The sequence below is a fragment of the Melospiza georgiana genome, chromosome 10 (assembly GCF_028018845.1).
Source record: "Melospiza georgiana isolate bMelGeo1 chromosome 10, bMelGeo1.pri, whole genome shotgun sequence".
In the NCBI taxonomy this organism is placed as follows: domain Eukaryota; kingdom Metazoa; phylum Chordata; class Aves; order Passeriformes; family Passerellidae; genus Melospiza; species Melospiza georgiana.
This window is the reverse complement of record NC_080439.1, coordinates 25,619,911-25,646,560: the sequence shown is the minus strand read 5'-3', so window position 1 is coordinate 25,646,560 and position 26,650 is coordinate 25,619,911. Positions and strand designations below refer to the sequence as shown.

Genomic DNA, 26,650 nt, shown 5'->3' with positions numbered 1-26,650 from the left:
AACAAAGTACTTCTGAGCATGAAACAAACAAAAAATTCTATTAATTATTCCACAGTGTTTGGTGTAGCAACCTCTATTTATTGCCTGCAAATGTGTTGATTGCAGTGTCTCTGAAAAAGAAAAGTAAGAAGCCTGTACAGTATCAAAGGTAATTTTTAAAAGATGACAGGTTCCATGAGGTTTAAGAGCTTTTTGCAATGTTGGCTCAAATGTAACAATAGGAACCAACAGACTGCAGTTTCTGCTTGAATATTTCTTGTCCGGGAGTCTGTTTTTGTAGCAGAAAACAAATATTCTCCATCAACTGCACTGGCAGCTTTATCTCTCTGTAATAAACAGGCAAGACCTATCACACTGAAACACCATCAAAGGACAATGGAAGGACAACACACACCACAGATGCTCAATTTTAGGGTTTATTTCATCTGCTAACATTCATCCTTGATCTAGACAAAAACAATTAGATGATTTTTTAAAATTTTATTTTTCTTGTGGAAGAAAAAACCTTTTAACACTTTTTGTAAGATGCTATAAATAAATATATAAAGCTTTAAGTGTTACTCGGCTCAAGTTAAAACAGTTGCCTTTTATTTTTTGTTGGTTTTAAGTTCCTGAAGTGGGGGGGAAAGTGCAAACCATTCACATTCAGCCCAATGGAATGAGTCCAGCCACAGTCACTTTCAGAGAAGCTGAATCTGTTTGATCTACAACATGGAGGATGGAAGGCAGGTGGGGGACAGTTGTATTTTTTTACCCTCAGTCACACAACTCCTAGAGGAACTGAGGTAAGTAAAGCACACAAGAAAGGGGAGAGGAAGAAAAAGAAAATCCTGCCTGCATTCACCTTTCCCTGCTCTGTGCAGACTGTGCAGCAAGGAGGAAAAAAAAGACAATATAAGCAAGGTCCCAGATGAATGGAAATGACAATGCAAACCAAAATCAGATAGCTGTAGGGATGGTAAGAAATCCTCTGCCTCTTGTGTGTTTGACTGGCAGACTACACATAAACACCAGGAACTTCACATTGAGAGAGGATGGGGATTTTTGTCTTCTCCTTATGGAAAAAAAAAAGATTAAAAGGGGCAATAAAAATAAGTTAAATCATATTCCAATATGTACAAAACAAATCATGCTCAGTAAACCTTTTGAATATAAAATTATTCATTATAGTACAACTCTCTCAATCCGGTCTCTAGAATTGACACGTGAGGGAACTGAACAGGGAGGGGGAATTGTAGGGCTCTCAGGAGACAGACTCATTTGCAAATCTGGCTTTTTTCATCTTGCATGGCTAAGAATTACAGAGCTGGGACAACACAGGCTTTAACACCCATGTGCTCATCAGGGCTGCATTCACCTTGGCAAAATTCCTGTGGATGGGGTAAAACAAGCAGCCACGGATAGCTGGGATTGTGTGCCCTGCTCACCTGAGCTGCTGCTCACTGACCTGCGCTACAATGGCTTGGAACACTCTAGATCAGGCAGTGGATCCCATGCTCACGTCTGCCTCAGGAACATGAGCTGCTAGCATTAGTGGAAGTGAAAAGAAGAATAAGAAGAGAACACAGCCAGCCCTGGGATCTGAGTCCAGCAGATAGTGCCAGCTGCATGCCAAGCTACAGCTCCGGGAATACAGCACCAAGCACAGGTTGGGGATGAATTCCTGGAGTGCCACTCCTTTTTTCTGATGACTGGAGAAGTCTCTGGGGTCTGGGTAACTCTGAACACCAGTGAGACAAACATCAGAGATGCTTTTAACCCCAAGGTATGAACCTTGGCCAGGCCCTGTGCTGTGATGCTATCATCACCCACTACTCTCTGAAGTGACCTGACTGGCTCAGAGGGAGAACTTCCTAATTGTACTGCCATGGGGACTCCTCCTGCTTGGGCACACTCTCAGAACTGCACTGCTCTTTTCTGCTCTAACAGGACAGCCCTGGGAGAGAGGATTCAAAACCTTATTGGGATCTTTCTTATGCTGCTTCCATCGTCATCCCTTTTCTATAAGCAAGTAAGGGACTGTGGGGTGCAAAAACATCAACTGAAGTGCTCCTCATTATTCTAAAATGTTGGGCATAAAGGGAGAAATTTAGACAAGCCAAAAATACCCTTTTCTGACTTTTTCTTTTTTTTTTTTTTTTTGTTTATGACTTTGAACCCTGTGACAGCCTGGGCTGGCAACCTTGCTGGTCAATCCTGCATTTTGTGACCTGGACAGGGTACAAGGTGGCATCTGTCTGGAAAACCGTGGATGAGGCAAACTCCTTCAACAGAGCTAACTACGATGAGACAAACCAGCAAGAAAATGTTTTCTTCAGCAAGAACACACACCAAGCATTGATGTTTTCACTGTTTACGTGACTAAAAGCAAATTGACTTCTGTGCCCCAAGAAGTCACAAAGTCCCTAAGGGACAAGTCCAGTCTTGCACCTGCCTGCACTGCTCCCAGCACTCTCCTAACCTGACCTGATCATGATACACTGACAGACCCCCTGAAGAAACACTTCATGTCCTGAAGAAGCTTTTGGTGTGTCTGGAAGTCACAGGAAAAACCTTTTGAAAGGAAGAGGCAGATATTGAACAAGAATCTACTATCTGGCCACTACTTCTGCCAGAGTGCCTTAAAGCTGTTCTTCTCCATTCATTTTAAAACTACACACACACACTTTTCATGTTATTGTAGCATCAAAATATCAGTCCTAGAAAGAAAAGAAATAGTACCACTTCAAAGTGTGGTACATATAAATCACAAAAAACTACATTCACATTATGTTAAAAATCCCTTCCCTTGTACCCACTAAAGGAAGAAGACAGTGCCAGGTATGTCCTGCAACCCATGTTCTGGTACACAGCACTTAAAATCAATTAACAGCCAGAAGCAGACCAGCACAGCAGCCAGGGTGAGGGAGGGCTTTTGGGTGATTCTGTTCATTCCCATTATCCATAATCTGTTTCAAAGTGCCCTGTACTTTTCATACCTTGGAGTACTCTTTTAGAGTCCCTAAATTTGTTACTTCCATTGTAGAGGCGGAAAAACTGAGGCATTTGCATGGGTGCAGGATTTAAACCTTCTAACTTCTGCCTCAGTACTGAGGTCAGCCCTCCTTTTGTGTTTGAAACGAAACTGTTAACCAAAGACAGTTTTCAATATAATTTCATTTCTTTTGCTTGTTCCTGCAATCATTACAAAACATATAAATAAATGTTGGAGCAAGGTCTTCTACTGACATGCTTCTAAGGTCAGAGGCTGCTTCTGATTTAGACAACCCAGCAGACAGATTCATTAACATCCAGCTGGTTACTCAGAGCCTGTAACACAGAACAGCTCAGGCAGACACAGCCTAATCACAATCCTGCTCTGAATCCCACACAGCCCCAGCAGTGAGACACAAACAGGGATTAGCTGCAAGAACCCCTCGTGCCTTATGGATCCACCACACAGGACACACCCTGAAAAGCTTTTGGGGAAAGGTGGAAACTGTGCATGTGCAGCAACAGTTGCTTTTTATATCTCATGTGCTGGTCTTGTGGGTAAACAGCCTGCAAAGCTGCATTTTTAACATGCAAATGTTTTCTCTAGTTACAGCAAAATGTAAAAGTGCTGGCAAGTAGCAGACATAGATTCTGCCAGTCTTGGGATTCAGAGATGAACAATGGATTTGTAATAACCTTCTCTTCCCCCAAGCCAATCACCAAATACCGTTTCATTTTGCTCCCCAGTTTTCATGCAGGAGGAAATGCTTATGGCCAAGTTACACATTTCTGGGAACAGGAGCCATTCTGTGGCAGAAGCACTGGCACAACCTTAAAGACATGGACAGAACCAGCACCTCCTAGTTCCAGCCAAATATGTGGCTGACAATGTCCTGCTGTCCCTGAAGGCAGCTGAGTGTGTGCTTGTGCACTCTGCAGCAGCAGGATCAGACCAGGACCTGACCAAAATCCACCTGAAATCAACAGGAAAGACATCCTCTGACTCTGGTGGACTTTGGCTCAGGGCTGTAACAGAATTTTGTTTGAGCCCTCAGGGCTCTTTGTGTTTTTCCTTCTCAAGTTTTTTAGCTGTCTTTGCTCTATAGGGAAAAAATGTATTCAAAAGCAAGGTGTATCCCCCAGAAGCCCTTCCTTTGCAAAACTCAGTCTGACCTTGAAACTGCTGGAAACAGTGCACAGAGGCAGAGAAAGAATTAAAATCCAAACCAAGCAGCACAGAGTGGACCTGTGTGATGGGAAAGGGATGCTGTAAAAATGACACGCTAAAGTTGAGTTCATCAGCTCTCTGCCTCTTCTCCAGTGATTTCAATGCCATATTGATTTGCAGTTAATGTGGCCTTTGAACATGAAATCCTATTCCATTTGGTTCAGAGTTTACCCTAAACAATAGCTGGTTCAGGTCTTACAGGCTGAGTATTAACAGTGAGACATGAACCAGGCAAAAACCGCTTCATTTCCATGCTTCCAGCCAAACAAAGAAGTGCTTGCAACAGCAAAAAATAAGCCATGTTTTAATTTGGTGAGTGGAAAGAGGAATTAGAGAAGTCATTGTTGTTCTGTCTCAAAAGTAAGTAAGCAGAACCTGGTTAGACTGTCCCCACACTGAGGCCCTAAAAAACAGCATTGAAAGAGTTCTGCTTTTAGAGTGGTCTGAGACTAAAAAAACACTGTCCATGATTCCCCTTTCCAGTTTTATGAACATAGCTTGTTCATTTAAAGTAAGGGCTGCAGAACAGGCACCCTGCCAAAAGACAATGTGCACTGTCTCATAATTAATTTAGACCCATAGTCAGAAATTTTCACAGCTCTGGAAAAGAGGCCCATCCTGTCCCCACTTAAATCAGTTCTAGTGACTTTATTGGAAGCAGGCTGATGCCCATTATGCCTTGATAAAAGCAAGTAAAAATAACTGAAATAATACAGCTAGGGAAGGTCTATATGCTTATTCTGGGTCAGTATTTCTCATAGCAACAAACAAAACAAAATCACCCCCTTGTCACATTCCTATTAGTGACATATCATTTGCAGGGTCTGAATTTTTTGTGGATTTATGAAGGAGTTATTACATTTTTCTTCCTTTTTTTTTTTTTTTTTTTTTTGGTAGTATGTAGGATAGGGTTTTTGTGTGCTGTTAGCAAACAATACTGATAGTGGCTTGAGTGGTAGTGGTGTAAGCTGACAGGACAACATGTCAGTGCAGGTTTGAGTCTATGGCTGGCTCTTAACTTGTTTTGGGACCTGTCTGGGAAGCAAATCTGGGAGTTTTGTGTACGAATTTCCCATTATTTTTGTGATGAAGCTGCGTATGTATATGTGATACTAGTGCAATGAATCAGAACCACTGTGCTAAGTACATTTCCCAGGCCACAGTCAATTTGCTTTAATGTTTCTCATCCTCTGACTGGTTTTCTTCTTTTTTCTTTTTTATGGTGCTCTACTTTCTGGCAGTGGCTGCCAGCTGAAATGCTATGACTGCCTGTGTGCTCAGGTCCCAGCCTGACAGGATGGCCCATCCACAACTCAGTCACCATTATCAGTTACTGACAAACAGTGCAATTCCCACCCCACCTCCCCCACAAAAGAAAACCTCTGTTTCCTTGTTTTTTAATTATGTATCTTTAGAGCATGAGGCTCAGGGGATAAACAGATTTTAAAAAAATCCTACTTCTGCCATTTGTGTAAAATCATGAGGATAAGAAACATTCTTCTGTATTTGGCCTTATGCTCGGGTAACTGCATTTGTGCATTTTTTAATCTCTGCGTTAGAATGTTGACCCTTTTTTTATTTTTATGTATTTATTGATTTTTTTAAGAATCTCATCGGTCTTGTAAGAAACAGTAAAAAGACCCTATACTTAAGGAAGCAATCTACCTTCTGTTTTACAGACTTGTTTTTAAATAAAATATGTTTTGTTTTTGTTTTGTTTTTTTTTGTTGTTGTTATTTTTACTTCCACCGTCTCTCATATGGAAACCCCACAATATCATTAATATAAAAGTCTGCCTAGGCTACCATTTCTCTATAATATGGCTCATGTAGTCCTCAGTGGGCAAACGTCCTTGCTCCTCGGTCTCTTCCTTGGGAAGCGCTTCGTTGGAGCGGTGCAGGAGCCTCTCCTCCCGGTTCCTGATCCTCTGCTCCATCCTCTCCAGCTGCCTCTTGTACTGGTAGCGCTGCTGGAAGAGGTCCTTTGCATAGTCATAGAGCTGCATGTCCAGGTCGTTGAGCTCCTCGATCCTGCGGATGGTGTTGTTGTCCACCTCCACGCCGCCCGCCCGCGTGCTGTTGTACTGCATGAAGGGCCGGATGAACTTCAGGTTGAAAGTCCTCTCAAACAGGTACTGAGTCTTTCTCTGGAACTCTGTCAGGCCGAAAAAGGCCATATCTTTGAGGTTTTTTTTGGCGCTCTCCAGCAGGATCTGCGCTCGCTTGTTCTCTGGGATGAAGGACATGTTGTAGCAGCCCACCAGGCTCAAGTCAGCCAACATCCTCACCTGGCGGTTGTTGGCCAGGTTGTAGGGGCAGTCCATGAACTCCTGCAGTGTGCAGCCCGACCAGTCCGTGCCCTCGTAGCATGAGGGCAGCTCTTCAGGAGTGGGTGTCCTGCCATCACACATGTGCAAGGAGGTCTTCCAAGTAGCTCCTCGTTGGACGTGACGCCATTCACTGAGGTAACGAGAAACGGGGTCTCTCAGCAGAGTGATGTAGTAAAATTTTCTACAAGGACAAGAGAAAACAGAATAAATATTCTGCTAGTGCAGACAGCAAAAACCTGAGTAAATCAACCATCCAACTGACATCATCCATCCAACTGTATTTCTGGGTTGTTTTTATCTTGCAGTATCTCATGCAAAGCCCTTTGTGCACATTAGACCCGTGTTTCTCATTTTAGCCTTGCCAAGTGGTAGCACCTTCACCAGGATGTCCATTGCCAGCAACAGACTGCAAAGTCAGAACAAATCACCAGGACTAAACCTGTTCCTTGACTTCAGAGAGCAACTGTGGCTCCTGGCACTGCCTGGACTTTCCCACCAAGCACTGGGTGCCTGCAGTGCCAGCCAGGACCTGCTCTGAAGGATAGCCCAGCAGCCTCTCTCCGTGAGCTGGGCCTATCACCTCCACTCCATGTAGATGCTGACCAGGACACCCACTGCCTGGCTGATGTGGCTGCTGAGCTGAAATATGGGAGTCTGCAGTGAGTAGCAGGATAAAACCACAGGAACATAAATGAAAAACAATAGGAAATCAGGAATGCAATATGCTTTGCAGAAAGAGAAGGCTGAGCTGACAACCAGCAATATCAGCAATAATTTATTCCCATTTCAGTCAAACTGGTATTAAATCAAACAAACTTCAGACACACTTTTGACACGAGACTAAATAGAAGGGAAAAGCAAGACAACCAGGAAGAGCACACATAATGGCATGGGGCGTTCTTGCTGTTGTAAGTACAATGAAGTCCTCAACAATAGAAGCTGTCCCTAGAACTGAAAACATGACAGCTGTCTCTTAGCAGAGACCCTCTGGCTTCAGCCCATTCTGGGATTGACAGAGATGGCAGTCTGCAATGGCCCTTTCCACACAGAGGGAAATGGGCTTTTCTTCCCTAACTGCCAGCAGCATGGGACTGAGGTGTCTTTGTGTTTCCAGAAGGAGGAAATGCCTTCTCCAGCTCCTAAATCTGGCACGTGCTTTCAGGGCATAGGACTGTGACACTGAGCACACATGGGAGCACCTGGCTTTGGCAGGAACACACACATGCAGCTGGGAGTGTTTCACACAAGGGTGGTGGAGGATCCATGTCCACATCAGAAATGCATCTTCAGAATGCTGCTAGGGCTCTCTGCCTTGCCAACATTGTTCAGGAACACGAAATGGAATGCCCACTGAGATGGCAGTGAACAGTTTTTGGAAGAAAATATAGTAAAAGTATTCTGTTTTGGCTAATTTTAACAGATCCCTGTTTTCCTAGCACCTTCAGTATTATTCCTCCTATTACTAACCTAAATTTCTGCAATAAGAGCAATTTAGTTATAAAATAATACATCAGAGCCATTGCCCAGGAAGTCTCATATTAAGTAATGTTTGCTTTCCTAATTCATTCTAAACCTGCTGAAGGGCTGTTTCAAAGCAGTCAGTTTTGGTCTTTCCAACAATGCCAGGGGGTGTCCACCCCAGCTCAGATTCCTCTCCTGCCTTCTGCCTCCATAATGAGGGCTGGTACAGATATTTGTTCATTTTGGAAACCATTCCACCTCTCTTCAATAGTAAGAGTATCTCACTGTTTAGTAATACTGTCCAGTACTGTCTGTATACAGGGACAGGGAGAAAAAGGGGAGCAGGTATTTTCTTTTGAAGACTTTAAAAAGCCTACCTCTTTTTCCTTCCTTTACTTTGCAGCCTGCAGTGATTCCACTACCCTGACTGAGAGGCAGCCATAATTCATACAGACTGAGCCAAGAAACCTCCAATAGACAGGATAAAATACAGCACTGGGAAGAAAAGGAGAGCAGTGATGAATGCCAGATGTTCAATGACAGACAGTGGTGCTAAACGCTATCAGCAGTTTTTGACTTGTGAACTGCAGTGGATTTTTATTTTCACTGATGTAATCCAAAAGCTGCATTTTTCTTTGAACAGGTCGAAGCCATTTATTATTTTGTGGCTACAGAGGCAACTAGAAGGTTGCTTCTCCCTGATCCCTAAGATCAGGGACTCATTTATGTGTGAGGTAACCACAGACAAAGGAGGAGCTGATTCCTGTCCAAACACGCCACCTATAAAAGTGCGGATAGGGAAAAAAAAAGAGGAATTGGTGTCTGCATTTGGCAGACAGGAGAACCACAAATATTAAATGATGTGCATAAAGTCAAATAGAAGTGGCAGAGTTGGCATGAATCGGATACCTGCAAGGCTGAGTCCAGCTTATCTTCTCTCTGTGTCTCTGTTTAAACTTTAGGAGACTGTTAGTAAATCAGATGAATAAATATCGTGCAAAGCTTCTGGAGTCCACTGAAACAGAGGCACTGAACAGGATGTGGATTGAAAAAAGTTTAAAGAACAGGAACTTCTTTCTTCACACTGCACTCTAAGAGCTATTGCCTTTGTCAATGTAATACCCTGGTATATATTTTACCATGAGGGATCTTTCTCAAAGATTCATCTCAATGAATGAAAAGCACAGGAAATAGGTTACAATTTTAGAAATTCTCCTTTGAATTCAATTTGCCCCTTTCTGGGTCTGTCACATAGAAAAGTGCTTGAAGGAAAGAGTTGCCTCCTAACACAGAAATCAGATTTATCTTTGGAAACTGGAACCAGGCCCCCAGAAGTACTTAATGAGGCTGCCCCAATGGGCATAAATAAAATAAAATATTTTAAAAACCCAAACAAAATGCCCCCCCCCCCAAAAAAAAAGAAACCCAAACCAAACAAACAATAAGCCAAACAAACAAAACTAAACAGAGACTTTACAGCAAAAGAAGTTTTAACTGCCTAAGTTGAGATGCACCACTGACATAGTGAAAGTTATGCCCCCAAATTTGTATTTAGCTTTCTAGAAAGGTCTTGGTTTGTGAGGAGCAGATTCCCTCAGCCTTCAGGCAAGTGAACAGCACACCTTCCAAGGGACTGAGACCTCAGGAGCCACAGGGGTGAGCCACTTGGGTATTAGAGGGATGACAGTGCAAGTGTTCACTCAAGGAACTTCAGATACTGAAATTTCTGTTCGTGAAGTATAATTTGGGATCGCCTTTAAGATCAGAGAAAAATTAGATAACTGTAAATCATCATCCATTAGCAGTCAGCAAGCTGGAGAACTCTGTTCCAGCATGGCTGAGAACACAGGCAATGCCACTTATTAACAGTGGCTTGGAATTCATGAGGAACCACATAACTAGTACTTTTTTGTTTTGTCATCAGAGATAAAATAAACCCATAAACCTCATGCAGGTGCGAGTGCCCTTCATTCAGCATGGTGTCCCAGACAGCCATTTAACTTTACTATTCCTAAAGGCTCCTTTCAGAAGCGTGGTCTTCTCCTAGGCCAGATGGTTCGACTCAATAGTGCCTCATAAAAATGCTCCAGTTTGGTCATGCGGGGTCGTATCTCACTGGTTTTTCGGGAGTTAACAAGCTTGAGCAAGACAAATGGACAGTGGAGTTAGTAAGACTTTTCCTCCCACATGAAGCTGAGCAGAGTAGCATTACTGCTCTTGGAGCTCCCTGCTCCACACCCATGGGGCTGTGATGCCCAGGGGCACAAGGACAAGCAGAACAAAGTCACACCTCTGCCCTTCCTTGCATTGCTGCTCCTGGCAGTCCCAACATGGAAATCCACCTGAAAATCCACCTCTGAGGCATTTGCAGAGTTCACCTCAGACCTGCAGGCAAGGTGCACAGATCCCTGGCATATTTATTAAACAGAACAGAGAAAAAAGAATGGTTTTGATCAACAACCCTGTACCTGAACTGAAGTTTCAGGAAGAACAAAATCCAGCATTAGAAAGGAAGGCCAACCTTGTGGTCATAATACACAAATGAATTCAGGAAACTTCACTTGAAGTGCTCATTCTGTCAAAATTACCCCGCTTGCCCCAGACAAAGCTCTCTCCCCCTGCCTCTGTTTCCCATGTGTGAAGGGCTGACAATGTCTCCTTTGTCAGTTTTGGAAACTCAAAACATAACATTTTTTGGAGCAGGAGCTGTCTCCTTGCAGGATTATGCAAAGCCCCTGTTTCAGCATGGATTGAGGTCAGAGGACAATGGTTAACTGCAGGCATATCTTCATGACACGGGTGTCAGAGGCACCACTGCCACTGCCCTACAAGATTCCCACCCAGACCTCTCCTTTCCATTCCCACATAGCAGCACAAAGCAGTCTCAGTTTCGCCAGCAGAGTTTTGGGGTTTTTTTTTAAGCAGGGCCATGCTGCAAATGCAGTCACTGAGCAGCTTGGGGTTAAAAATAACCCTTTGTTGCATGGCTGAAGCTGCCATTTAGCAATATTCTGTCTTAATTCCTGTCAGCAGGTTCCTCAGCTAATGAAGGGGAAATGAAACCCTTCTTCCTCTAAAAACTCAATTCCTTCTCTTTTGCTAATAATCAGTCACGATAATTCTGATAAAGTGACAGATTCTAAATATGATGCTACCATTTCTCTTCAGTTAATTTCCACTCTTTTTTACATGCCAATGCATCCTTCTTACTGCTGCTGGTCTCTAAATTCTGCCAAGAACTGCTCATTTGACTGTGCAATTCCCTATTATTTCCTGGGCTTAAATGCTTCCTCCCACTTGGCCATTTTTCTTTTTTTTTTTTTTTTTTAAATTTTTATTTTTAATTTTTACAGGTTCTTTACTGAGCTTTCAGGCATTCCTCCCAGGAAAAGCAAAGTACGTAACAAGTCCTTTTTGATTACTGTGGTGGCCTTCCATCAGATAAAGAACAAAATACAGCTAGCCACTTGCAATCATAAATGCTTCATCTGCCTGCCAGGAGGGGGAAGAGGAAGGAAGCTGCATAAGTCAGCTTTAGCCATATAACCCCAATCTGTCAAAGCAACATTCCCCCAGGCTACACTTTTTCTACTGCTAAAAGAAAAAAAAAATTTAAAAAATCATTCTGTATCTTTGCTGAATTAACTGAGCAGGGGGGCTGCCATCTTGCGGTAATGAGAAACGCTGTGTTTTGTTTAAAGATGCAGTAACGTCAAATTTGTGGCTGATTTCAGGCATCCCTGTAAGTCAAACCCATATACTGCACACATTCCATAAATCCCTGGTAAGAGTCCTTATTCCATTTCCACTGGCTCTCACTGTAAGTAGTTTTTTTCACTGAAACCACCACTGATTTTGCCTCCCAGCAGTGAAATGCACTCGTGCCCTGCTGCTAGTCTGCAAGGATCGAGGGAAGAAGCAGCAGAGCACTCAGCACCCCCTCTGCCATCACCTAAACCCTCTCTTGGCTGGAGCACCCAAGGGGATTGCCAGGTAAGGGTTATCTCCATGGGAAATGAGCCTTTAGAAACAGGCCCAGCAAGGACTCACAGGTAAGTCATAAGTGAGTCATGTGTCTCTGATGAGGGATGAGCTGAGAATGTGGCAGATGAAAGTCCATAAAGAGTTTATTTTGCCATTATAAAGTCACACTAAACGTTACCTACAAATAGGAGGAGTATGGAGAACAGTTTCCCCCTTCTGTACAGAAAACAATGGGAAACTCTGGCTGACTCTCCAGCCACCTCTTACTTCAGTAAAAGCTGCCTCCTGCCTTATTTACCCAACCCATACTTATCACTTTTAAAGCCCAACCTTGCAAAGGTTCTACATATTTCCCTGTTTTCCTCTACCCTGTTTTTCCTCTTGCATAACAAGCACATTCTCAGTTAGAGACTGGAATTTAATATATGTACAATGATTACTTCCTTTGGTAGCAAATAGCCCTAATTTTCCTCAGTCTATTTCCTCTCATCTCTTGTTCATTTAGACTCTTCCTGCATTTCACACACAATAAACTCTTCATTCCTTTAAAAGTCATAGGAACAGAAAGAAAACCCCAAACAAACAAAACAAACATATTTTCTGTCCTCTATGTTTAAATAAATATTGCAACAAAAAACCCCAAAAGCCAAGAAGCTGAATAGCAAACCAAATCCTCCAGCTCTCAGTCTGGGTAAACACCTACAGCAGTGATTTCCTTTGCCAGGAAAGGAGGGGCTGCCAGTGCTTGCTTTGGGAGCCAGGTTTGTTTAGCATAATTGTGTTTGTTTTGCCTGATGGTCTCTGCTCTTGGGACTTGGCTGTATTAAAAGACAGGACACTTGGAAATGTAACAGCGAGCCCTCATGGGCTCTGCTCACCCTCCAGATCCTCCCTCAGGGAGGATCATCCTTAGGGCTGAAATCATCCTGGGGGCTGATTTCACCATGGGCCAACTCAGAGCCAGCTCAAAACAATGCTCAGGCTGCTCCAGGAGCCCGAGGCAGATGAGAAGAGCCACACCTCTCTCTTTGCACCCGTGCATTTTATAAAATGTGGGCTATTTGGGATGGTTTGCAGTCCTGGTGATGCAGCCTGTCATCACAGAGTGATGATCCCACTGCAGAGTGTGTTGGACCTTTGTGCACCCAACACCATGGCTGTGTGCAAGCAGAACAGAGTCTGACAGCAAGAAAGGAGACAAAAGAGCAAGCAGCAGCTCAGGCATTTCACAGGACAAACGCCCATCCCTCCATCCACTCAACACAATCTTGAACAAAAGCTCCCTTCTGGTGTTCCATGCCATGCATGGGCTGGCTTTAAAACACGAGAGGCAGTCAAACACAACTGCAAGGCTTCTCCAGACCGGTGGAGAACAGACCTGAAGAGATGAAACCCAGGAAAAGGTCAGTCTGTGTGCTTGATCCAGCCACATGCAGCACCACAGCCTCGATTTTGGGATCTGCAGGAGCAGTAATGCTGGGTGCCTGCACACAGGGTGAGGTGTCTCTGTTTAAAGCTGATTTACAATGAAAGGTAGGTCTGCAAAGCAATAGTTACAACAGTATTGTGTTCCTGTAACTTAGGTATTCCTCCTGGAATACACTGGCAAAGGCAGCAGAGCTGGAGTGGAGGCACACAGGATTGTAAGTCAGCCCCAGGGGCACAGGGTTTGTTTGAGATCTGGTTTGTCACAAAGTTGGGAGGGGACATGGAGCCTTGACACCCATGCTGGGAGTGGCAGAATGATACAGGCTATTCCACCCTGATTGATATGTGTGGTAACACAAGGGAGCATTTTATGTCTGGGATCAAATGGAGCATCAAGGTAGCTATGGCTGGGCATTCATTTCTCTGAAACCATCAGAAATGGACTCTTTCAGGACCACTGTCTCCATTTATCTTCATAAATGAAATGAGGTGTACTTTTACCTCAGATCTCAGTGCTGTGCAGTGCTGGTATTCACTGTGTTCATACTACACTGTTACACATTCAGCCCCAGTTCAGATTTGTTAGCAATGCACTAACAGGCTCTTCCCCAGGAAGCAAGTGTGGTCCTATCCCCCTCGTGTCTTATGACTTTTTTATATCCAATTAGCAGAATAGACACAGATAATGAGTTTTAACAACATCTCTGCTTTTCATAAAAATTGCATCGCTGTGTAAGCACAAGAATTTCCTGTTGAATTGTCTCTCTGCAAACAAGTTAATCTAAAAAAAGATACATTTCATGCTATGAACCTTAGGAGTGAACCGCCAGCTCATTTTTCAAAATGACAGATATGATGAAAATTGGACAAAGGCTTGGAAAAAAACGTGGGGGTTAGGATGAGGCGAGCAAATGGGGGTGGAGAGAAAGGCATTCCAGAGCCCTCTGGGGCCTTGGACTCCTCTAGGACCCATTAAAAGCTTATGTTACTTGCCCCATTTAAAAACAAGCGCTTTCTTTTGCCATAACTTTCCTCATGTGAGGAGCAGCTTAGGAAGTGTTGACTGCTGTCTTCTACTGCAGTAAGGCACGAAAAATGACAGTAAGTTACAAATCAAATTCCTTTGATTCAGTACCTTTCCTGAGTTTTGGGAGGGTTGTTGTGATTCCTAAGTGACTTCAGCAACCCCCCCCAAACGATAGCAGGTCGGGATGCTGACAGATGGCAGAGGGAAGTTTCAGTGCCAGAGGGATTACATCAGTGCTGGCAGGGAACAGATGGCAGAAAGGTGTACTGCAACCTGTGCTTATTCTTTGCATTCCTTTGCTTCTATTACTGCCCCTGCTGTCAGCAAGGCAGGAAATTTCAGGAGGGAAAAACATGAAAGAAAAATTTTCTCTCCCTTCATTTTCTGGTTCTGTCACAGAGGCTTTCAGTTACATTGATTTTGGCATTACAAAACACAGAGAAATCAGTGACACATAACACCCATATTAATAATAAAATATTTGCTAGAATGGTTCTACATCCCTTTTTTTTTTTTTTGTTATCTTCCTCTGTGTGGCCACATTAGAACCAAGCAAGTAAAAAATCAATCCCTGAAGAGTAATGATGCATTTGCGATGAGACACTGAACTTTTAATCTCTGTGCCAGACATCAATGTCCACTGCACATGCAGCACAGGACAGCGGTTTTCACCCCACCACGAGATAAGTGGAAAGCATTTGGGGCCTCATTCCAGCTCCAGGGAATAAGTGCTGTCCCCTAACACACTGCCAGTGCAGGCTGCCAAGTCTGTGTCATTGGGGCTGAGCTGCACTGGTTCTGCACAGAAATCTCTGGAGCTTCATGCTTTGTCCTGGGAAGAGAGAGAATGCCAGGGATTTAGCCTCCCTGAGTGTCAAGATGGATGCAATGAATAAAACAAGTGAATACTTTAACTAATAATGCATTATTTCTGCATCTGATGCCTGCACACCTCAGGATGCAGAAGAAAGAATGACCAGGATATTGCCAAACAGAAAAAAGAAAACCAGAAGCAAGTTGATCTAGAGCAAAGAAAAAGCTGAAGTAACTATGCACCATGGAAAGGTATTTATTTGAAGCAGCTGTAAATAAAGCAGATAGGCTAGAATTTGCATTTTCTTTTGAATTGCAAGTCAGCTTCTCTTCTGTGAATCACAGAGCTCCACTGGCTGTGAGATTCAAAAAAGATTCATGGAAAATGCAACAGCATGATAGACAGGAAATATGGCTCCTTGAAGAAGATGAAATTATAATGAAACTGTAGAGGAAGATGAAGGGAGCAAGAGTAGTCAGAGGAGCAGATATTGATTGGTTGTGCAGGACAATTGAATTCTTTGGCAAAGGGAGGCAATATCTGTGTCAGGCAGCTTCAGCTGCAACACTGCACCCCTGAGCTGCTCATTGATCAATCCTGCTCCAATCAAAAACTGATGAACAGCCACTTTTATTGATCTGAGTAGGAAGACTCTGGAAATGGAATGGAGATGCAGAGGATTTTTAAACTGGGCTGACATGTCCTGAACATACAAGCAAACACTGTAACTTTCAGCCAGCCAACATCCAGAAACAAGACATTCCAGGGAAGAAAACACAAACAGCAGCAGAACCCGCCCCTGAAAGCAGGTCCAGTGCAAGGACTGGATTCCAAGGAGCTCTGCAAGCCACACAGGGCTGCCAGGAAAAGGGAACAAGTGCTACCCTGCAAAGTAATCAGTGTGAGCTGCATCCTGCCACACACCTCACAGCATCACCTGGGGGACTGCTCCTAATCCCATTCACCCAGCTCCTTCTTAACATCAGTGCTGGGGGAGGCTCCCACATGGATTTTCTTGTGAATAGTCATACTAGAGGCTTACAAAGAGCACCAAAGCTCCCTCTCCTCAATTAACTGACTCTCCCTTGCTCAGGAATAGCAGATGTTGTTAAGTAGCAAAAGATAATCCTCAAGAAAGCAGAGCTACTAATCAGTCGCTTTTACATTTAAGATCACTTGGAGTTGCCACTGTCTTATACTGTTTTCCTAATTAATTGCACTGGAATGCACTTAAGTAAGCCCCAGATCAAAGAATCATATGCAGAGATTGAAATAAATCCTGTCTGTGTTGCTAATGCTCGGAAATGGATGACTTGCTAAGCATCCAAAATCCTGGGTTCCATGGCTCAAAACTACAGATAGTGTGAGATGCTTTCAAAGGAACAGATTTAAGGATGAAAAGGGAAAAGCTCCCTTCATTTGCTGGTAAAACAAAATTAAACAAAGATGATTGTTCAACTAATTTAGCGTGACATTTGTGTATCCTAAGTTCCTTATTCATCACTTTCCTATCACCAGAAATCACAGTTCAGGAGTGTCAATTTTCATTACAGCAAAACTTTATCATCATTACAGATTTTTAAAATGTGCTTTAATGAAAGGTTGAATCTTTTCAAAGTAATGATAAATAAAAATGATTGGGGCTGAATGTGTGACCAGTTGGTGCAATAAATCACTGTCTCTTGCTGCATGAGTCTCTTTCTTATGATATAGAATATCATCAAAATGCTTTGATTGATTTACAGTTTAGTAACCCAGCCATCATCATCCATAATTCTACAATAAACCACAGCACTTAATGTAGTTGTTACAGATGTTCAGAAGTTCATTCCCTGCCTTTCAGGAGGAGATACTGACACAGCAGCTGCAGACACCAAGATTAGTTGGGGAAGAAAAATTTGTCTTGGGCACAGGAAAACATCCCATTTTCCTCTAACAATACTCTGTCTTTAAAGCTGAAAGACATGCTGCCAAGCTTGATACATCCAGTTTCAATTATTAAACACCAAATATCTATATGCACACACCCACCCCCCTGCCAGCTGGCAGGAGTAACAAGCTGCCTGGCTTCTGTCTGAAACAGATCATTTCCTGGGAAATCAAGACATTACTGAAAGCTCTGTGCAAAAATCCATCAAAGGGTGTGCAGTGCAATCTCAGGCCTTGCCAGCATCAAGAAGCCCAAATTCTGCAGGTGGCACTGCCTCCAGTCAGCCCAAAGGAAACAATTGCTGGGATTTTGCTCTTAAAATCATCCCCAGAGCCGGGCTGGGCAGGAGGGCTCAGCCCCACCAGGAGAGAGAAGGCTGCTCTTTATGTTCTCTGTAACCAACACCAGCCCTGCCCCACAGCACCACGGGAGACTGCACGGGCATCATTATTCATTTTTCACAAATTATTGATCTGAAAAAAGTGCGTTGATTCTGGCTTTGAGCTCCTTTTGCTTGAGCCTGGAAACAATGCAGCACTAGCTGGCCTGCAATTAACACTTTGGTTAAAACTGCTTGCTAGAGAAAATGAGAATATGCAACAAGCAAAGCACAAAGTGTGGGCATTTTATCCCAAACAGCACAAGTGCTCCCTGCCAGCCTCAGCAGCCACAGCTCATTTGGAGCAGGCACACAGATAGACCCAGCAGGAGCTGTCAGAGTGATGGTCTAGCTCACAGAATCAATTTCTCTCCTAAGTGAATCACCATGCTGAGGAAGCTAACAAAGACTGCAAAATTCATTAACTGAGCAGTGCTGGAAAGGGCCGCTCCAAATCCTCCACTGATGTGTCCTGGCCAGGCAGCATCCTGTCTCTGACAGTGACCTGTCCCTGGCTCTGCCCAGAGAGGTGCAAAAGGAGCAGCAAAGCTATTTCTAACCACAGGAACCCTCTTTGTTTCCCCATCAGTTGCACTCACTGGAAGCACAAATCAGCCTCGTGGTTTGGGACTTCACATGGACATTTGAGGCTAAAAAACTTCAGCATCCTCAGGACTTCTCTGCTGGGTGATGACTCAGACCTGTCCATTGTGAAGCTGAGAAAGTTATGAAATATCAAGTGGGTATTTCACAGACAGCACTCCTGTATTATTGTGAAGAAGGGATATGTTGCCCTGACAAACCTTGGGTTCTTCAAGTGTGCTTAATGAGATTCCTTGCCCTGTGGTTAGCAGGAGCATTTGCGAATACCAGAAAAGCAGAAATGTTGAATGTGGTTTTAAAAATCTGATTTTTGATTAAAAGATCCTTGAAAGACTTTTAAAAATGTAAATACAGGCCAACATTATTCCCTCACCTCTCATGTGAAGGACTCCAGAGGTGTTCCAGCTGGCAGAAAGGCTGCCAAATTCCTCTGCAGGTAACCCTAATTATGTGCTTAAAAGCATATGCTGCATCTCCCTAAGTGCTGCTTTCTACTTGGAAAAGCCTTTGCCCACAGAAACCCACAGAAAGTGCTCGGTGGGGCTGTGCTGCTCCTGCTGCAGCCTGGGAATGCCCCTGGGAATGCCCGGCGCAGGGGGACAAGGCTGTGCCCCGTTCCCACTAGATGGCACCTGCCTGCCACGGACTGGCTCCGGCAGGGAGGGACAGCTCCTCTTGCCAGCACCTCCTCCCTTCTGCTGGGATTTCCCGTGTCTTACACTGTAAATCCCATTTAATTGCCGGCAATTGGTAACGGGGGCTCTTTCCCTCTCCACTGGAGGCAGTGATGCCACCCTGGAGCCCAGTGAAGTCACCGGCCGGGTACCACCCGCCCCTCTGCGGGGATGAAGCGGCACGGAGCATCCTCCCACGGCACCCTCTCAAGATATGCTCCCACGGCACCCTCCCACGGCAGCCCTCTGCTCGCCAGCCTTCCTCCCGAGGCTCTGACACAGCCAGCCCGAGCAGGTGTTTACACTCTGTCACAGCCATTCCCTGCTGCCCCCGGAGTGCCCTGTGCCTTGGGGGATGTGGCACCACAACACTCAGCACCGGGGTTTACCTCGGGAGGTTGGAATTCTGCACCTACTGAGCCTTCTGCTTATGTCTCTGCTTCAGGCTTGACTGAGAAACACCACCTTTAAAAGATGTACACAGGTGTTTTCTCCTCCATAAGCTTGAGTAGCATGGAAGAGTTTTGCGGGCATAGCTGTACTCTGAGAAGTAAAAGAATTATAGCAATGCCAGCAAAAAGTTGTGGGTAGCAGTATCTCTGTGGTGGTGCGCATGGCTTATTCTGTCTGGGGAAATAGTTAAATTATGGAGCAGAGGATCCTTGCCCATGAGAGTTCCTTCCCAAAAGGGGTTTATCAGCACAGCTCCACTGAAAGAACCACAGTTTGAGCGCAGGCATGTGCTTGGTCTCCCTGTAAAAACAATTGTCATGGAGAAAAACTTTCTCGTGTTTGGTAAATTTTGAAGTAGGCGTGTGGCAATCCACATCCCTGGAGCATGCTGTACTAAATCTCTGCCCGCTGGGATCTGCTGGGCTGGGGCCATTAGCTCTTTCAGATACTCTGGCAAACTGCTGAGCTTGGAGAGGCTTTCAGGCACCACCAACCTGGGGTGAATAAGAGCTGGTGATCTTGTTATATGAGGCTCCATATCCCACAGCTTTGAGTCATTCAATCCCCTGCCTGTCTCTTCACATAATAATTTATCTTCTCTTTGAATATTTTGCCAATGGGAGCTGGAAGGTAGCAGGGTCATTACAATCTGTTTCTTTCGATACTCTAGGGATCTCAGCTTGGTGTACTGCATTTTTTTTCTTCATCCTAAAGAGAGGATGTGTGCAAAAGCAAGAGATCTAGAAAGCTTTCAGCATCACAGAACTGCCAGCACTGCTTCTTTTCTCTGCTCCATTTAACCTGGTGATGTTTTTTATTACCAGTTAGCTCAAACACTAGAAACACTCTCAGTCACTGGTGGGACACGAATATTGGGCTTCAAACTTCCCTTGTTAATATTTCTGAAAGCTGGGCTGATGCTTGTGCATCCTGTTATTCCAGACAGCCTGGAGACAAGTGGCAGAGCTGGCATGAAAGCTATGTATGCATCAGAGGTGAATTCCAAGGGTAAATCCCTCCCGTTCCATGCTCAGGCTTGGTGTACCTGTTACTATATGTGTGAGCTCCTTATGCCAGACACAAAAAAGGCAGAAGCAGCTGTGGAGAGGGACAGAAAATTGATAGTGAAATAATGAATACAGTAAAGATTCACAATGCTAACTCTGGGAAGACGGTGCTCCTTCTGGAGAATTCCATGAAGGGAGGAACAGTAGTGACAGATTTGAGAATTGTTAATAAAAAAAAAAAGGAAAAAGAAATCCAATCACATCCTCTATATTTAAAAATTAAAAGGACTACCAGATGCAATTACATTCATGATTAAAAGATCTAACAGAAGCATATTTAAATTCATTAACTTATTCCACACTTTCCTACCTCAGGAGACCAGCTGCTCCTGGAACATAGGGCACCAAAATACAAACTACATCTTGCTTGTATTTGATCAAAACCTTTTCCAAGTTCCAATGATCTGGCTGTTAACATCTCTCAGGTGATAATTAGGCTCTTGGGGCAGCAAACATTGTTTGGGAAAGAAAATGCACAGTGGAAACATAAGTAATGGAGCTTGCTGCCTGTTGAGGCATCAGTTATTCCACTGTACAAAAAAAGGCACCAAGGGCAAAATGAGGCCATTTTCAAACAGAATCTCATTTTGCCTGCGTATAGCAGCAATCAGCAGATGCTTTATCTCTGTGTAAACTGTTTACTTTAGGCTTTGCTCACTTCTTACAACATATGTTTTAACCAAGAGATTCCAGTCCTTGCACACTGTGGCTCACAAGCACAGCTCTCCTCTGGAAAGCAGATGCTGCATGGATTTTCCATCACTGCTCGACAGACCTTTGGTAGCAGGTATCAGCTGGGGCTGAGCAGGTACTTCTCCAGATCCTGTCCTCTCAAGTCCTGGTCTCTGCTCAGGGGATGCTCCAGGGCCTCAGGATGAGCTCAGGGCATTTTCAGAGACACTGTGAAGAGCCAGAACCTCCTCGTGGGATGATGCCTATTATCAAACCATGCACAGTGATATTCTCCCTCTGTCCCAGGAGGACACTAAATTAACAGCAGAGGCACTGACTTAACTTCCCTTCTGTTACTGCCATGGGACCCATTTCCCTCTGATGGGACAGGAAGAGGATTAATTAAAGACAACTGGGAACTTCTCTTTATTGCTGCATCTGACAGGTATCCATCCTCCTCCAGTCTCCCTCCAGGTGCTACACCTGGTTTTGGTCCCCTCCATCCTGCAAAGCTCACCTCCTCTGGATAATGACCCTTCTTTCTCAGAAGATCTTTAAATATTCCTGACAGCTGGAGCCTCTGCTGTCCTTCCTGCACAGTGCTCTGTAATCAAGCCCAGGAACATCATAGGACAAAATTGCTCTTTCAGACAAGACAGCTTTGCCTGAGTCTCAGCTGTCAGTTCAGACATTTTCAGTACCCACTTCTGGATTTTCCTCTTGGCAGTAAGTTCTGATCCATGGCAGAATCCTCTGCATTATGGAAGGGCCTGCTCCCCTTCCTCTGGGACGTAGGGAGTGCTCCTGGGAAGTTGCAGAACTGCTGAAGAGCTGCAATTCAAATTGAAACCAGCAGATTTAGACTCCAGCCTTTGCTGTCATGTGAAAGTCAGCTCCTCACTGTCTGTAAACACAGCTGCAGTGCCCAGCATCTTCCCACCTGGCCAAGGCAGTCCTGGTCATGTGCACAGGTGCAGGAACACTTTCCTGCTGTTTGTGTCTCTTCATTCCAATAAAGGATGTGGCTGCACCAGCACTGCAATTTCCCTCTCAACTTCAGTCCTCCTTTGCCACTGAAGGACTGGAGAGGTCTATTTTGTTTTGCTTCAAAAGCCAATAGAAGGCAGCTTACCTGTCTTGAAAAAAGTTTGGAACCCAAGGATGATTCAGGTTTCAAAATCAGAGCTTCAGAATGTTCCCCTCTTGAGCACTAGCCTGGGAATACCTCACAGGTGAGAGCATGGAGGGGAGAGCTCCTGAGGGGCTGGGGAAAGACTATCCTCCAAGGCTGATCCCAGCCCTCTGGTGAGCAAGCACATAGGGACAGGACTGATCAAAGAAAGTTTAACTGTAACCAAAACCAAGAAGATCGTGGAGAAAAAAAAATTAGAAAAGCATGGGAAATTGCAGACACTCAAACTCAGCTTTAAATTCCAAAACTTTTTCTAGTAATTCTACTCCAGGCATGTGATTCTGGATGTGTTTCTATCTCTTAAGTCTCATATCTTTGTTCTGACTCAGAGGAACTCCATTTTTTCTTGTTATTTATGGGAACATGCATCATATATATTACACTGTGTTTCATATGCAAAAGAAGATTCCCCTTATTGCTGTATTTTTGGGACGAGTCTTCATACTGCTCCAAAAGTCCAAAAAGTACAGGCTCAAGTCCATTAAAATGTGAGATTACTTTCCTGAATAGGAACCTGGAATTCAACCAGGAGCTGAAGTTACTTATAGCAAAACTTCAACATATTTCATGCAATACCTGTGCTGTGCATGTAACCTTGAAAATAATGATATTTTATTTTGTGAGGAGTTTACATGAAATCATGAGTTTTTTCTCCTCTTCCTAGAGCATTCAGTCTCAGAGAAAATGGAGATTATTTCTGTAAAAGAGCGAAGTGCCCCTTATCACCATGAACACACAGAAGTTTACAGATGAGGCCTCTGATGGTACTGACAGAAATTGGGTTCAAAGTCACATAACCAGCACTGTGTCCTAACCTCATCATCAAGGAGCCTCTAAAAGCTGCTGGGAGCCTTGAGACAGGGAACTCAAGATGATGGATGGCAGATTTATGAATCACATTCCAATTTTTTTAACCTAAAGAATCCTTAATACCTTTTTCTACCCTTTCCCCTCACAAGAATGTTACCAGTTATCCTTGACAACTGATAGCTTCATATAAGCTTTCATCTATCCCCAGTGAATACATGGAATTTCTTTAACCACAAACTCTCATCTGTCTAAGCTTTTAGGAGTAACAAATATTTTGGGAGAAAAAGCTCAGAATGATCCAGATGACAGGATAGGGAGGATAAGGAAGGAAGACAAGCAAAGAGGAGGTTGAGATTAATTGTGATTACATTTGTTAAGTTTAAATTTGATTAGATTTGTTAGATTAAATTTGTAAAATTACTTAAGACATATTAGCCTTGAGTACAGCGGGTCAATCTGGTGGTAAAACAAAGGGCTTCTCTTTTGAAGAGGGGAAATTAAAAATGTCTGTAATTTAATATAGACATATTAATATGTCTAAAATATTAATATTATGCATATTAATATGTCCATATTAAAATATAGACATTTTCTCTTTTAACACTGGTTTGTGCAGGAGGGGACAGGTGAGGTTCCAAATTACATGACTGGTTCTTTTTGGGGTGAATATTTGGGTGGGGTTAGCTATATTTATCATCATCCAAAAGCTTTATTTTTAAAAATGTATTTATTATCATCTGACCTTTTTCTTTCTGTGGATAAGGTCTTCATAGGTCTTAAAAGCTGCATTGATTCCAAGGTGAGAAAGTGTGATGATGAATTTTCCAAATGATCACCATTAAGAGAGGTGAATTACAAACACCCCCAGCCTTGTTGCAGGCTGAAAGCTGAACATCGCAGGGCTGGATTGTCACTTTTAATTGACTGAACAAGCCCATAACTCTGACAGAGAACTCCTGTCATTACCAGTGTTTTTCTGGGCACCAGTGCTGACCTCTCTGTTCCTTCCTGTGCTTGGCCTCCTGCACTCAGCTCAAGCTTTTCCAGCCACCATTGGTTTGCAGAAATCTTTTTCCCTGACTTAAGTCACAGCTAGTCTGTTCATTCCTCTGCCAAGTTTTCATTCCATCAGGGCACAATCTAAAGCTCACTGAACTCAGAGGAAAGATCTGCATGGGCTCTCAGGGATTTTGGATCATACTTCACCTGCCTGTCTGCCAAAGGCTTTCCTTGAAGACAAAGCAAATGCTGTGTGGGAGTACTCCCAGGAAAGAGTGACAACTGCTAGGGGAGGACAAACATGGGGGAGCAGCAGTGACAAGGGCAGAGTAAAAATGAAAACCAGTAAAAGCTGTGGAAGAGGGGCAGACAAAAATGATTTCACCACTACACATTACAACAATTGATCCTATAATTGTACCATTTGATCCTTAATGCCCAAACCCTTATTTAGAAGAATAATCTCTAGGTAAGGTAGGAACTTGGATCTCCATGTTGTTTTAGTGCCTTTCTCAGAAAGGGCCAGCTAGGACCCCAGAAGGATCCACCTTCCTGCACAAAGGGCAGAAATGTTTAACTGAGTGTGAGAAATGGATTTGTAAAGAATTCTTAAAACCTGACAGAAAGATCACACACTCTTGTATATGTGTATGTAAACACTGAAATCAGGTGTGCTGATTTAGGAAGGCTATGGAATAAAAATATTGTTGAGAGAGAGAGATTGAATTAGAAAAAAGCTTCAACAAGTTTTAAAATACGGTCTTGTAAAAAGACTAGATATTTTAGAGAATTAGAAATGTTGTGAAAGATGCATTGTAATAGGACTATGTGGGGAAAAATGTAGGTGATTTGTGTTAGAAATAATATTGTGTGGCAACAGCTAATAGGCTGAAAAACATTTATAAGGTATTGTAACCAGGAGATAGGTTGAAATAGGCTGAAAGTAGTTGAACAGGTTAAAAACTAACAACTGTGGACCCTTCCCAGTCCATGTTCAAGGAAATCTTCTGAAAATCAGCAGGAGCTACGTTGTCTTCTGTATCCCCCCCAGTTCCCTTAGGCTGTGTCTAAGGGATCAGCAGATCTAAGGGACCAGCAGATGCAGGAACTCCAGTCCAGGTGGGATAACCAGTTTGTTCAGAGGTGCCCCAGCCACCCTGGGCTGTGTTTTCAATGGGTTGGAGGAGACCTGTGGGCTGCTCCAGGCAGTACCAGTTAGCAGGACAAAGGGGTCAGAGTATAAGGAATTGGCACAAAACACACATATCTCATCCCCTGGACAGAAGCAGCACCAAACATCCTTTGGAAGGACAATTTGAGGGGAAAAAATATTGTCAAGCCTTGTTTAGGGAGCCAAACACTGTTTTCTCCCCAGAATGATGTCTTATTTGCCATTATCACAATGTCAACCTTTGTGCCCAGTTTGTCACCTGAGACTCTGCTGATCTCATTGCCTTTGGCAGAAGCACTGGCGTCTCCCAGCTGTTCAGCAGCACCAAGAATACCAAGTTTTTCCCTTGCTAACTCACTAAGAAGCTAGAAGGTAGAAAATAAAAGCCTTAGCAGAAACTTGTCTCAGTTCAGTCTGTGCTCTCCCATGCAAACACCTGTCAGTCCATTCTCATGGCATTTACTGGCTGGGATTCCCACCTGTCCACATGCACATGCAAAGTGGGTTCAACACTGTTTGTGGCTGATGGTTATAAAGGCCAAAAAAAAAAAAAATCCATGAATTGCCAGAGTCAGCCCCCTGGAAAACCACTGAACTGGTTGAAAAATTCCAGCACATTAAGCTGACCTCATTCTGCTTAACTCCAAGTACTCTGGCAGGGGAGCCCAGGATACTTCCAAGAAGCCCAGAATCCAATCATTCACTCCAGGAACTACAGGAAAGCTGTGGGAGGATTCCTCTGCCAAAGCTCCTTCCCTCCAACAGCCATACCTCTGTTCCTCAGCGAGCACTCTCCATTTCTGTTAGTTGTGGCCCAGTTCTGCTCTACTTTAGGACTTCAGAAGCTGTTAAAAACTAATATCCACTCACTGCCTCCTTCTAGAAACTCATCACTCTGCCTCCTGCACAGCTACACTTCTCTGTCTCTTAGCTGGCAATTTCTCTCCTATGGTATGAATTTTGGATGACCCTATGGGCTTGTAAGCACCTGGGTGCATTGGACCAGACTGCAAACTGGCAGGGAAAGATTTAACTGGGACTGCCAGGCAGGGGGGAATTGTGCTAATTAGAAGGAAAAGGGATAGTAAATATCTACAAACAAAAATGCAGAGATTCTCAAGCAGAAGCCCCCCCCACCTGCAGCAGTAGCTGAGCTCCCTGTGGTCCCTGACCCTTTAAACCGAGTTTAAAATGCAGCAATTTCATGATAAATTCACTCAGAGTATTCACTGTCATGTCTGCTGACTTGCAGATGCATCTCATGATAAGTATTTTTAAAGATAAGGAAATGCTAACTACAAGTATGATGTGGAACTAAGAACAGGCACGTGGAAGGGGAGTTTAGTACGGGACTAAAGGAAAAGTTAGTACAGGACTAAAGGAAGCTTTTCAAAACCATGGAACTAATGAGACTAGGTTATTTCTACATGTCAGCTGAAGTGACTGAGCTCTTCTA

The 26,650-nt window shown here is 43.7% G+C and overlaps 1 protein-coding gene across 1 annotated transcript in view; it reads right to left on the bottom strand.

The window, feature by feature from the left end:
• Positions 1 to 398: 398 nt before the first annotated feature.
• Positions 399 to 26,650, bottom strand: part of HS6ST1 (heparan sulfate 6-O-sulfotransferase 1) — a 192,559-nt gene continuing 166,307 nt past the window's right edge. The window contains exon 2 of the mRNA XM_058031140.1: positions 399 to 6,711. Coding sequence (XP_057887123.1) covers positions 6,003 to 6,711 — 709 coding nt within the window. The 3' untranslated portion in view covers positions 399 to 6,002. The remainder of the gene's footprint in view (positions 6,712 to 26,650) is intronic.